This window comes from Diabrotica virgifera, chromosome 1, assembly GCF_917563875.1.
Source record: "Diabrotica virgifera virgifera chromosome 1, PGI_DIABVI_V3a".
Taxonomy (NCBI): Eukaryota; Metazoa; Arthropoda; class Insecta; order Coleoptera; family Chrysomelidae; genus Diabrotica; species Diabrotica virgifera.
This window is the reverse complement of record NC_065443.1, coordinates 306,842,273-306,857,020: the sequence shown is the minus strand read 5'-3', so window position 1 is coordinate 306,857,020 and position 14,748 is coordinate 306,842,273. Positions and strand designations below refer to the sequence as shown.

At 33.6% G+C, this 14,748-nt stretch overlaps 1 protein-coding gene across 1 annotated transcript in view; it reads right to left on the bottom strand.

The window, feature by feature from the left end:
• Positions 1-14,748, bottom strand: part of LOC114333384 (monocarboxylate transporter 2-like) — a 141,756-nt gene that overhangs the window by 16,357 nt on the left and 110,651 nt on the right. Inside the window, exon 4 of the mRNA XM_050641370.1 lies at positions 1,387-1,544. Coding sequence (XP_050497327.1) covers positions 1,387-1,544 — 158 coding nt within the window. The remainder of the gene's footprint in view (positions 1-1,386; positions 1,545-14,748) is intronic.

Sequence of the window (14,748 nt, the reverse complement as noted above, 5' to 3'; positions counted from 1 at the left end):
TTTCATTAAAACAGGAACACAATAAGATATATTTGAAATAAATTAGTAAATAATATCTAAATATTAATTTATTGCATGTATTATAATTACTTTAAGGCCATATTAACATATCTAAATTAATACGCGTGCGGAAAAGTAAAAACCGCGTGCGGAAAAGTAACACGCGTGCGGAAAAGTGAAACTTTCTAAACTAAAATGCGTGCGCGAAAGTAGACATTTTTGCACGCCCGTAGAAAAAATAATATTGTGCTGTTTTCTGCTAAAAATGTTTGAAATTTTATTATGGTTACACTGAAATAAAAAATATCCTGAGTAATAATTAACAACTTTTTTGTAACTATTTTGTGTTAATTATAAATATTTAACACTTTTTATTAAAGTGTTAACATTAGTATTTGAAAAAATTTATTTTATAAACTAAAAATAAATAATTTTAACTAATTAACTGGACATTGTTTTATGTGTATAGATAAAAATAATAAGTACTCATGCACGTTTGTTATGCATGGAATTAAAAAAACTTTTTAATTTTAATTTTAATTATTCTGCTTTTCGCATTAGCTTAGCTAGGTCAGTAGAGTAAAAACAAAACAAATCATCAATAATAATAATAATTGTATCCGTTATCAACAAGTAATTTCATTACATCGGGAAAAAAGCCTTGAAGAAATTAGCATATGACTAGGCATAAGAGTTATTAAGGCTTTTACATTTTTTAAACACTCTAGGAACTCTTTTGTGGTGTTCTCGTTTTTGAGCTGGCATAATCTGTTATTTAAGAGTTTATGATAATAATTATGTTCTTGGTGAAAAAAAAAAGAAATACATTAATCATAGTTAATTAAAAGCTTCGAAAAGTTTATTTCACAGCAAGAAGAAAAATTAACAGTTCTTTTTTAATGGCACCTTCACCATGAATGTTCATTATCTTTTAACCAGTTTAACTCTAGATGTTGCCTCTCGACATAATAATAGAATTATAAGAGAACCATTGATTATCTTAAGTTTATCTATCGACATATCTCTTCAAATGCTTAGCTAGACCCACGCATGTCCTGTATTTATCTGTACTTATTAAATATTTCAAATATTTCAGTTTTTGTAGCATAATGCTATCTTTGTTTATTGGTTCACCTTGAGTAGTACCTACTTCTTGGTTTTGGTATTTTTTCTTTCCAGGAGGTTTTATCTTATCCAAATATGTTCAATTTAAAACTTTGAATACAAAATATTTAATTTATGTTGTTAAGCTTCGAGTTTCGTATTTAAAACTTTACGTTATTGTCTTTGTGACTGAAAAACTAGACGTTCCTACACTGGTGTTGTTATATGTAATTTAAAGCATAATGTTGTCCCCATATATAATGTATATTAAAGTATACAAACCTGATGGAACTGCACAGCGAAAGAAGTAAAAAGACAAGCCAGGGAAATTACAAGACCTCCTAGAAGAGCGGCCAATCTCGCTGACTTCCGCCTACAAATGGCCACGATTAAGGGCGAAGTGAAAAATGATATACACAGGCACAATGCACCCATCCAAGCTAAAACAAAATTAAAACAATAATTAGCATACTGATATTTCAAACAAAGTTTTAATAAAAACTTTGGAATAATACAATTTTTGCTTTGGAATAATAAATAAATAAATACGTATTTGTGCAACTAGTTTCAAAGTGAGCATATAGACCGTTGGATTGTAACTACTACTCTACATTAACACTCAAGATGCAGTAGAAGTAAACAAACCGAGACACGTTAACTGTTACAAGGGGTACGTCTGAATCATGATTTAAAATGTGTATACATTGTAAATCACATATGATGATTTACAAATTTTATACATTGTAAATCATGATTCAGGAGTGCTTCTTGTAACAGTTAACGTGTCTCGGTTTGTTTACTTCTACTGCATCTTGATTATGAATGTAGAATATCTAACACTTGCTTTGCATAAGTTTCATGTGGGTAAAATGACAAATATTGTTTCGTATAGGGCAATCCAATATGCTGTCAAAATTAAATATGGCGGCTGGGAGGCAAACATAAATGTTATCTATCTATCTGTTCTTAATGTGTTTTAGATCATTTTAGTTGCGTTTCTTTGTAACTTTGTTTTTTGCAAGGATTAGTTTAACATTTGCACTGGAAGAATTCATTCAAAAGATAATATGCTTCATTTCTGTTGCATTTTGAAATGTAGAATGCGAATTAATCATGATAAAATTTAGTTTTATCGGTTACTATCAGTGCTACACTTTAAGCATAAACTAAATCAGTTATCATCTGAGAGCCAAAAACAATAGTTAAATGCTATAAAGCATCCTATATAATGCTTAATAACTAACTATGTCCACGTTACTTAATCTTGGAATACTATCTCCAACGTAGGTTTACTAAGACTCCTTGAGGGAAAGTGGACCTATATTATTTATTTTCCTAATCTTTTGCTTGTACCTACTAGCAATATATCTGTATTGTCTACCAATATCTTTCGAAAATATTCGCTCATGTTTATTTATACACTGCTTAAACTAAATAAATTTCTAGTACTTCTACAACTAAAAACTACACAAAATATACAACAAAATGCTCAGAAAACACAACTAAATAACTGTTAATGGTAAAACACTTAAGAAACAATGTGGTACAAATATAAACAAATACAATGTTTGACAATTTGACTCCCAGCAGTTTCATAAACGTCAAAGACTTGGAACGCCATATATTTTCTTTTATTAAGGGTAAACAGTAGCGCTTCATCAATATTTTTGTTTTTCGAAAGGTCTGCGAACTTTCAACAGTGAGGCAACAGTGCTTCGGTAATTCGGCACTGACAGTGACATTGTACTATCAAAAATAATAATTTTTATACTAATAGGCGCGCTAAATGTTGCCGAGCAAGTCACGTTCGATTTCTTGTTATAGAAAATCGATTTTTAGTAGATCCAATGTGACACAAAATCTTGGAATGGGATAAAAAAGTTTATTTGAAGAAAGTGTATTTTTTTGTTCTTCCTATTGGCGGTACAGGCTCCTTTTTGCAATATTTTATTTAGTTATAGAGTAATTTCCACATACAGTAGAGCGTCGATAATCCGAACCCTGGTAATCCCAACGTTCGCTAATCCGAACGCAAAAAAAATTATAAAATTAAATAATATGATCGCGGACCGAATTTTTGGATTTAATATGACAATATGGGCAAAATATGACCGCGGATTTTTGTTTTGTTTATGCAGAAATACATACGAGTACAATATATTTGTTTATTATGCAGGTGTTTTATTCCTCGTAACTAAAATGTATGTACATATATACTATGTTTATGAGCTTTGTATATATTTTGAACATAATATGCTCGATAATCCGAACAATTTGATAATCCGAACTACCCCTGTACCAATTAGTTCGGATTATCGACGCTCTACTGTACTAACATATTTCTCAAATTGGTTTCTGTGCCGCCATTCTTTATTATATTACGAATATGTGTGCCACATATCTCGATAAAATATTCAAACTTACAGCCGCAATCTTGGAGCGCGTTTTCCGTGCGCTACTGTTGACAATTCAATGAAAAATAGTTAATTTTAAAAATGTTTGTCTATAAGTTAAACCAATATAATTTATTATAAAATAATGGATGTTGTACAATAAATATATTATACACGGCTCACTAAAATAATTAGTTACGCCCCTGTACTACTGATTACTTAAAATTCAAGTAGTATTTATGTAACCTTTCTGGAAACTCCAGGTTATTGTTGAGACTCGCATTTGAACCCCTCGCCGGGGCAGATCGTCAAAAGCTTCCTAACGAGAATCATCTCTAATCTATCGACGCTCCCGCTATTCGTAAAAAGGCCGCATTTTACCGGCTTTTTTTGCTATCGTTTTATACCGCTCAGATAATTCAATCTGCTCAGTATTATCGACGATGATTTATTTAGCGTATTAGTGAGTGCCTTACAAATGAACCAAATGGATTATGGAATTCAATCAGAGCTCTGATGTGACACGTCATCAAGGAATAAAACTGTAAGTACTCTACATGTATGTGAACATAACTTATTAGTCGTGATACTGTATGCATTTTGAACCATATACCTCTCGTAGCAAATATTCTTTGTGCCATTTATGCAGATAATACTTTAAATTACATATGAAAAATCGTTATCTACTCTTAACCAGCTTACCTATGGGAATATACTCTATAACCGTACAATAAGTATAGGTTACTATTGTTAAGGATACTTTACGTATTGCCTAAACATTTCTGGTCCTTCGAGCCGGATCATATTAATTATTTATTAATTAAATCCTCAAGGTCCTTCGTATTTGCATATTTTGATAATCTCTATTCTGAGAATAACGGTTTTTCATTTATAGTGTCTTTCTGTTGCATTTGGAAATTTCCAAGCCACGCCGCCCCGGCACAAAAATAAAATATTCCTCTCTTTCTGCACTCAAATTCTCAGTATTTAACCCAGCACGTCTCTACAATAGCTGGTAGGTTGTTAAGCCCGGTCTACACGTGCAATTTCAGAAACTACTTGCTTTGTTCAAATAAAGGAGTCGTTTTGTTTGTATGAAAAAATATTTGCATATATTACATTATTTTATTTTCGTAAATATATTTTTCTGTTTATAGTATACAAAAAGTGTACTCATTTCTTGGCTGATAGTACGGGTGTTATAATTTTAACATTGTTTGTTCAACCTTTTGATTTAAATTAAATTTATAATTTTGAATCCGATTAAGCCTGGTTCACAGGTTACAAAAATTATTAAAAATAATTTTGTTTTCTTGCATAAATTGTAAGTTTTTGCTACATTTAGCTTCGCTTAAGCTCATTTTACACTTCTAGAAAACTATAGAAAATAAATAATTGTTTTTTCCTTCAATTTAATTAATTTAAATACTTGTTAAGGGTGTCTCACACTTGCTGAAAAATACCCATTTTGGAAAATTGCATATATTTTGAAATTTTATAGTTTTGCATTTCATATACTAATCTGCGCTCATACAGGGTGATACTATTAAGCCAATCTCACACTATTAAACGTGTAATATATAATATATTGTACATATTCTCTCATTTTCGCATCGATTTATAGGTTTAGACATTTGCAAATAATCTATCTAATCTCACATTCTCGCAACATGGCTGACCGATCAAAATATAACCGACAGAGGCTCACCGCAAAACTTGATATAACCAAGTTGGCTGATTCGGTTCCCACAACTCTTAATTCTCTAAACAAATATAAAATTCGTGAAATAATTTCACAACTCAAACATTCTTACGGACTTTTCCGCGATGCTCAAAATGTGCTGGAGACGATCCCCGAGGAACCTACCCCCTCTACTGATTCCTCTGTGGTTTTTGATAAATATTTGGATACAATTTCTCTATTGGAAGAAAGGTTAGAGGTCATTGAAAGTTCTAATGTGACTGCTACCCCCTCCCTCCAATTTGACCCTAATTCTTCTCTAACCTCACAGTCTTTGGCTAGGCAACGAACAGTAAACCTCCCTCGTATTCAGTTAAAACCATTTAGTGGCTTAGTTACTGAATACAATTCATTCATTGAGACCTTTGATACAATAATAGGATCTGATACTACATTAAGTGATCTGGAAAAACTCATTTACCTCAAAAGTTTTCTAACTTCCGAGCCTTTGACGCTTCTCGAGCATATCCCACTCACAGGTGACAATTACAAAATAGCCCGGGATAACCTGACACAAAGGTACGCCAACTCTAAATCGCTTATCAAAACTCTCATCTCTCAAATTCTTGATGCGCCTCCTATTTCTGGAAACGCAAATCACTCACAATTAAGAAATTTTCATACGGTCATGTCAAATAATTTCAAGGCCCTATTGAACTTGAATAGGCCCCCTTCAGATCTCTTGCATTTACTTCTCATACATATCGCTACTCAGAAACTCGACGCACCTACCATTAGGGCTCTTGAGTTCCAATCCGGTGGTAGCCAAGCTACCCCTGATTTTGTCCATTTTCTAGGGGAAATCGAGACACGCGTTGTTCATCTTGAGAATATTCAATCTCAATCAAAACCAAAATCGACTACTACTTCCAGACACTCTTTACACCTAGCCTCAGACACTTCTACCAGTAACCTTTCGCCTCGCTTAGGTCCTAAGAAATGTTCCTATTGCAACGACTCTCACTCGATCTACTCTTGTCCTCAGTTCAAGCAGTTGAATTCTAAAGAACGTTTTAGTTTTGTCAAACAAAATAAATTTTGTATTAATTGTCTTGGGTCTCACATGCTCGATCAGTGTAAATCCAAATTCTCTTGCATAGTTTGTAAATCTCGTCATCACACGTTGCTCCATTTCGACAAAACGGGTCATAGTAACCCTTCCGCGGCTGTTGGCCAACACAACTCAAATAATCATAATAAAACCGCTATCTCAAATAACTCCCATACACAGGGTAATTCACAACAGGGGCCCTCACATGTTAGAGCTCCTGAAACGGAAGTTAATCTTCAAAATTCGACTCCACATTCAATGGCTCTATCTGCAGCCTCGCTTGATAATCATTTGGTGTTATTAAGCACACTCCAGGTCTATCTTGTCGCTCCTAGCGGCAAGAGGGTCTTCGCAAAGGCACTTTTAGACTCGGCCTCACAGGTTTCATTTATTAGTGCTGACCTCGTAAAGGAACTGTCACTCACCACTAGAGATGGAAAATTACGGATCAATGGAATTAACTCCACCTCATCCTCGTCTCAATCTATTGTAGATACAACAATTTTCGCTGTCGCTAACGACGTTCCTTTTGACATCTCGTGCTCTGTACTCCCAAAGATAACAAATCCGCTTCCTCAAATTTCTATTTCGGCGAGCAAACTAAACATACCCTCAGAGATACCATTAGGTGATCCGATGTTCCATGTAACATCCCCAATTGGTATCCTGCTCGGTGCAGACCTGTATAACGATATCATTCAACCTGAAATAATTCGTTTGGGAAAAGGTCTTCCCGTTCTTCAACGCACTCTACTCGGGTACACGATATCAGGGTCAGTTCCAGACTTTGCTCTTAAGTCGAAAAATACTAAAAAGGCTTTGGAATTTTATTCAAACTCTCTCGTTACTTGTTGTTCTCATAACACTCCTTCCGCCGTAAATGAGCCGGTAGTGTCCAACGAGGAACTATCCGATCATTTACAAAAATTCTGGGAGCTGGAAGAAGCCGCTCCTCAGAACACCGATCTCATTAATGATCACCCCGCTGAAATTAATTTTGTAAAACATGTTAATGTTCTCCCCAATGGACGATATGAGTCCACACTCAATCTCAAACTCCCTATCGAAGATATAGACATGGGAAATTCGTTTCTCTCGGCAAAAAGACGTTTTCTCAGTCTCGAGAAACGTTTTCAACTCAACCCTGATTTATTGGAAAAATATCAGGACATTATATCGGAATATCTCAATAACGGACAAATAATTCAAGTGCCGTTAAAAATGCTAAATGACTCAGGTAAACCTAATTACTTTCTCCCTCACTTTCCCGTTTTCAAATCCAACTCTACTACTTCCACTCGTATAGTTTTCGATCCAAACAATAAATCGTCTACGGGAATCTCCCTCAGTGACGTCATAGACAAAGGTTATGTCGTCCAACATGAACTTTTTGACATTCTCGCTAAGTTTCGTCAGTTTAAATTCGCACTAGTAGGCGACATCAAGGCTATGTTCCTACAAATCGCCATTTGTCCCACTGAAACATTTCTGTTAAATTTTCTCTTTAGGGACAATATTCAGCAGCCTTTACGGTGCTATCAATTTCAAAGATTACCCTTCGGGCTCCCAAGTAGCCCATTTATCGCTCAAAGAGTTATCAAGCACATCGCTGACAACAACAAACATACCCACGAACTTGCTACTAGTGTTCTGCAAGAATCTATCTATATGGATGACCTGATCAGCGGTGCTGACAGTCTTCATGAATTAAGTTGTCTTTTCGAACAATTAACTTCTTTGCTAGAAACCCATGGTTTCCTCCTCCACAAGTGGAACTGCAGTTCTTCAGAATTTCTGTCTCAACACAATTTAAATCCCGTCTCTGAAGTCAGTCTTAACTTCACGGGATCTGATAAAGTCTTAGGCATATTCTGGGATTCAGAACGCGACCACTTTTCGTTTAAAACTCCTATCTTCAAATTGGCTAATGTTGTTACTAAACGTACTATTCTCTCCTACATTGCTACTTTGTATGACCCGCTAGGATGGTTATCCCCTGTCCTTGTGAACGCTAAGCTCTTGATACAGGAAATATGGTCCCAGAAATTGGACTGGGATCAACCCATTGACTCACCCATCATTATGAAAAATTGGCAAAACCTCTTATCGACATTCAAAACTATAGAAGAGGTCAAGGTACCTCGATGCTTACTTTTACAAAAGAAAGTTGTTGATGTTCAATTAATTATTTTCACCGACGCATCGGAAAAAATATACAGCACTTGTGTGTATCTCAAAGCGACATACTCAGACTTTTCTGTATCGTCGCGGCTTATCGCTTCTAAAAACAAAATTTCTCCGCTAAAAAATAAACTCACCATCCCCAAATTGGAACTTTGTGGAATAGTGTTGGGAGTCACTCTGGCTCATAGACTTTTTCACATCTTCAAGAAAAATTTGAGTATATCTTCATCTCATCTCTTTGCTGACTCTACAATTGCCTTGTCTTGGATACTTTCTAAAAAACACATTTGGAACATTTTTGTACAAAACAGAATTCAAAAGGTCAATTCCTTGTTGGAAACTTTTCCTTGTGATTTCCATTTCGTCAGAAGTCACGAAAACATCGCTGACCCCGCTTCCAGAGGGATAAATGTCTTTGATAATCCCCAGACCACCGAAGACTGGTTATGCGGACCTAGCTTTATTAGAGACAATCCCATCGATTTTTCTCTTCATCAAATTCCTCATTTTCAGGATGATCTTCCTGAATTAAGGAAGTTAGTTGTCTCAAACATAGCAACAAATCACGAACTCAACGACACCTTTGAAAATCTATTCGCTAAATCTTCTTCTTTTCGTAAAATTCAAAGAATTGTCGCTTATCTTTTTAGATTCATCAGTAATATTAAAAAGAAAATAAATAACTCTCCACGAGATACGGATATATTGACGCCACCCGAAATGGAGATCGCTGATCACGCGATCATCAGGTATATCCAAAGTATCTACTTTAAAAAAGAGATTCTTGAATTGAAAAATGCTAAACTCGTGACCAATAAAGCCATTCGTAAACTCAACCCCTTCCTACAACATAATGATGGGCTGATTCGTGTGGGAGGACGTCTCCGACACGCCCCCATATCGTATAATCAAAAACACCCCATTCTACTTCCTTCTAAATGTCGAGTTGTAGAACTAATCTTGACTCAAGCTCATCATAAGTTATTACATTCAGGCGCGCAAACAGTACTTTCGTATGTCAAAATGAAGTACTGGCCAATTGACGGATTAAGACAGATTAAACGCTTAATTCGTAAGTGTGTAAACTGTTTCCGATTCATGACACCCAATTCTGTTCAACAGATGGCAGATATGCATCCCGATCGTGTACTCCCCACTAGACCCTTCCAAGTCGTCTCAGTGGACTATGGGGGGTTCTTCTTAATTAAGTCCTCACATTTGAGGAAGGCACCGCTTTACAAAGCATACGTAGCCTATTTCATTTGCATGAGCACTAAATGTGTTCATATCGAACTCGTCACAGGATTAAGCGCAGAAGCCTATATTCTTACTCTGAAAAGGTTTATTGCCAGAAGATCCACGCCCAGTATTATTTGGAGCGACAATGCCACAAATTTCCATGGGGCAAAAAATGAAATGCGCGAATTCTATGATTTTTTCTTAAATCAAAATAATTCGGAACAGATTAAGGAATTCTGTACTCAAAACTCCATAACTTTCAAGATGGGTGTTCCCCGCAACCCCCATCAATTCGGCCTCCATGAGGTAGGAATAAAGAGTGTGAAGTATCACCTCTATCGAATTATAGGAAATTCCCACTTCACCTTTGAAGTGTTTAACACAGTATTATGCCAAATCGAGGCTATTCTAAATTCGAGACCCATCACTAGGATGTCGTCTGACGCCAATGACTTCGCTTTCCTATCTCCAGCTCACTTCTTAGTTCAAAGAAGTTTAACCGCGCCCCCTGAACCAAGTGTTTCAGAGATACCTGAAAATAGGTTGAATCTTTTTCAGCGTATTAGTAAAATTCAACAGCAATTTTGGAAATTGTGGAAAAAAGACTATCTTTGCCTCCTGCAGCAAAGAAATAAATGGACCGACCCTACTGACCCTGTCAAGATCGGGGATTTGGTTCTGTTGAAGGAGGATGGTACTCCTCCACTCTTATGGCCAACTGCCAGGGTAATAGATGTATTGCCTGGTAAGGATGGTCTAGTTCGTACTGTCAAGATTCACACTACTCACGGTGATTTTCTTCGTGGTATTACGAAAATCGCTGTGATTCCCCTGGAAGATTAAAATCTATCCCTAGGGGGAAAACTTATCGTTTTCCTCCATTTTATCGTTGTTACCCCTTGTGTATATAAACTCTAATTTCTTCAAACATTTCTTATCGTTGTGCACATCTTTGCCAATCCCCTCTCTTCGAGGTGATATAGGCCATCTCTCTCGCCTGTCGCCCCCGGCAATATGTACAATAAATATATTATACACGGCTCACTAAAATAATTAGTTACGCCCCTGTACTACTGATTACTTAAAATTCAAGTAGTATTTATGTAACCTTTCTGGAAACTCCAGGTTATTGTTGAGACTCGCATTTGAACCCCTCGCCGGGGCAGATCGTCAAAAGCTTCCTAACGAGAATCATCTCTAATCTATCGACGCTCCCGCTATTCGTAAAAAGGCCGCATTTTACCGGCTTTTTTTGCTATCGTTTTATACCGCTCAGATAATTCAATCTGCTCAGTATTATCGACGATGATTTATTTAGCGTATTAGTGAGTGCCTTACAAATGAACCAAATGGATTATGGAATTCAATCAGAGCTCTGATGTGACACGTCATCAAGGAATAAAACTGTAAGTACTCTACATGTATGTGAACATAACTTATTAGTCGTGATACTGTATGCATTTTGAACCATATACCTCTCGTAGCAAATATTCTTTGTGCCATTTATGCAGATAATACTTTAAATTACATATGAAAAATCGTTATCTACTCTTAACCAGCTTACCTATGGGAATATACTCTATAACCGTACAATAAGTATAGGTTACTATTGTTAAGGATACTTTACGTATTGCCTAAACAGATGTATTTGCCCTGAAAATGGCAAACGCAACTGCATATGTTAACATAACACTAGGTGTACTTTAATAATGCGTCCTGTTTCTCCTAAGCGAAACGTATTATTCAGAAATACCTGGAAAACCAGAATTGGTTTCCAAATGCCAGGCCAGTTCCATATAGGGGAGTGCATTTAGATTTTCACTTCGGAAAAAATCAAACAAGATAAAACTTTCTGTAATTTCATTAAGAAATGTTTAATAAACAACATATCAAAAAGTTCTACTCGAGAAGTGGGTGCTTCATTTTTTATTAAACAAATGAACAGCGAAGTTAGATATTTTTTTAAATAACTCCGAAAATATAATTTTTAGAAAAAAACTGACTTGACCATTGAAAAATTCAGAAAATTTTACAAAAAAAAACTTATATAAAGATTTTTCTAAAATTAAATCTCTAGCTTCTGTAATTTTTTATTTATAACGCTAAAGTCACCCTTCTCACACACATTGGCGCACTGTAAACTAGCGTTGGAAGAAGTGCACGGTTGAGTTTTTTTAATGTAATTCTTTAACTAATAACTAATGGATCAAAAGAAAATTTACAAATTGGACATGAAAGAAGATCAAATAAGCTATCTTATGGTTGTAATAAAAAGAAATAAAATGTATGGACATAAGTACGGTGTGGGCGGAAAGTGAGCCTTACATGAACTTTGTTTAAAAATGATTTAAAAATGTGTAACTAATACAATTTTACTTATAAAACTCTCAAATTTGCACAACTTACCTCTCAATAATCTTACTAAACGATGTTTTGTTCAAAAAACATCTCAAAAATTTAATTCAAATGATACGATGTCTCAAAAAATGTAATTTTTGAAAACTTCGTAGTTTTACAGAATTCCCACCACTTTAAGACGGTATTACTCAAGTTTGAATAAAGCTAATACAATTTTTTTGATATTTTTTTAAAGCTTAGGATATAATCTTAAAAAACACTGAATTATTTTAGTTTAAAAATGAAATAAACAATTTCTTTTTGAGAAAACTAAGAAAGATAACAAAAATGTAATACAAAAACCGAAAATTACCAGATGAACAAATGTATATACAGAGCGATCAAAACTTTTTTGTGTAAAACTTACTTAAAATACATTTAATAATAAGCTTCAACAATAATAAATGTTTAACAAAAAAATTTTTTCTTAGCTCTTATACAGTATGTCTGCGTAACTTGGAACCTATTGATAACTTTTTTAATATCAGTTTTACGAAAAAAAGTTATTGTTTGGAATTAAAAATTATGTTCCAATATGTAATTATATCCTTCTAATCGAAAATTTGTTTTTTTTAATATTGTTTCAAATTAATTATACCCAACATCATTAAATTTTCACTTATTATTTATGATAACTGTTTTATTATTAATTTTATGAAGAAAGTTATTCGTCATAAATAGCTGTGCATGGTCTAACACTTAATATGCAAATAAAAAATATTATATTTTATCAATATTATACGAGGTATGTAAAAAAATTATATTTCGCGCAATAAATATGTACCTTCATAGTTCACAATATTTCGATTAGAAGAGTGTAATTGCATATTGACACATCGTTTTTAATTCTGAACAACTTTCCATAATAACAATTTTCAGTATTATGAAAAATATAGGTATTTTACTCATAACTGAAATTTGTTTGATTGGATTCTACTTCTTTTTCATTTAAATATCCGCCATTTTGGATCCGCCATTTTGAAATTTAAATTTTTAATCTTTAATTCAGATTCAACAACCTGTTAAAAATATAGACAATAAATGTTTTAGAAAAATGTTCTTTTTTATGTTCTTTTTAGAAAATCCGCATTTTGGATCCGCCATTTTATAGTTTATAATGTTAACATTTAAGTTAGGTTTATCAAAGCTCTCAAAAATAAATATACATATGTAGAAATAAATACATTTTGTAAAGAAATTATTATTTTACAACTATTTTTTAAGTTATCCGCCATTTTGGATCTGCCATTTTATAATTTAAATTATCAAAATTTGATTCAGGTTCAGTAACCTCTCAAAAATATCCACATATATGTAAATAAACACGTTTTATAAAAAAAATTCGGATTTTACAACTACTTTTTAAGGATTTTTAGGAAAAAATCCGCCATTTTGAATCCGCCATTTTGAATTTGCAAATTGTAATGTCAGATTCGGGTTCAGCATAATGAAAACTAAAATAAAAACATTTTTTATCAAAATAAAATGTTGATTTCACCCATATTCTTAACATTATTTATAAAAAACAATTGTTATTGTTTAAACAATTAATAAACAATTAGCGGCGAAATTTGTGAGTAGAACTTTTTACTTTAACATATTTATAAACTAACAAAAAAGTTTTAGAAAAATATAACCTTGTTTGATTTTTTCCGAAACATTGTAACTTTTCATTCTAATTGCACTCCCCTAATATCTAGGCTGCTAAGACGACACATTGGTACTGGCTGAATCGGGAGAACATCTACAGACACTAATGAATTTTCTATGGGAATCTTGTACCAGAATGGGACTCAAGGTAAACTCAAAAACCAAAACTGTAGTTTTTGACCGTAGAACCTAGCTATTGACGATACTAACATACAAAACGTTCATAGGTACATACAGGGTGGGGCATTAGTGTAACAAAGTCCAATTACTCGTTTGTCGTAAGAGATACGAAAAAAAGTTATTTAGGTAAAAGTTGGGGCACACATAGTACCATAATTTAAAGTATTTTCAAATATACAGGGTCGTCCGTATTGACAGGGTGACACAAACTTATGTTTTTTTTAATAGGACACCCTGTATATTTTTACATTTTTGGATTATCCTCGATGTTTCCTTTCTTAAGATATATGGTTTTTTAATATTATACGAGGTAGTATAAAAAGTTAATTACGTTTTTTTGTTAATTTCGTAGCAAAATCTACACCCTGTAGAATTTTAGTGATTTGACACCAAATTTTTATTTTATGTTCAAACGATTTTAATATAGTCTACTACTGTTAATCATTAATAGTATAGCGAAATGTTTAATTTTAGTATACAGGGTGGGTCGAAACTCGGAATGAGTATTTTATGAGTTTTCTTAAATGGAACACCCTGTATTTTAGTACTGTAATGAAATTAAATTTTATGGTACTTTTTTATTTCTTAAGCATTCCCTATACCTAAGTGCTTTAATTTGTAAGTTATTCGTCATTCTTTAAGCAAACATTAATTGCAACAAAAATTACGTAAAATTTCATTAGGTAGCCGTGAAAATATCCAATCAAAAGTAATTTTTCAAAAAAAAATACATAATAATCTAGCCTGATCCTTAATTTATTAATATTGGATGAGATAATATATCCAAATACATTCGTAGTTAAGGTTGT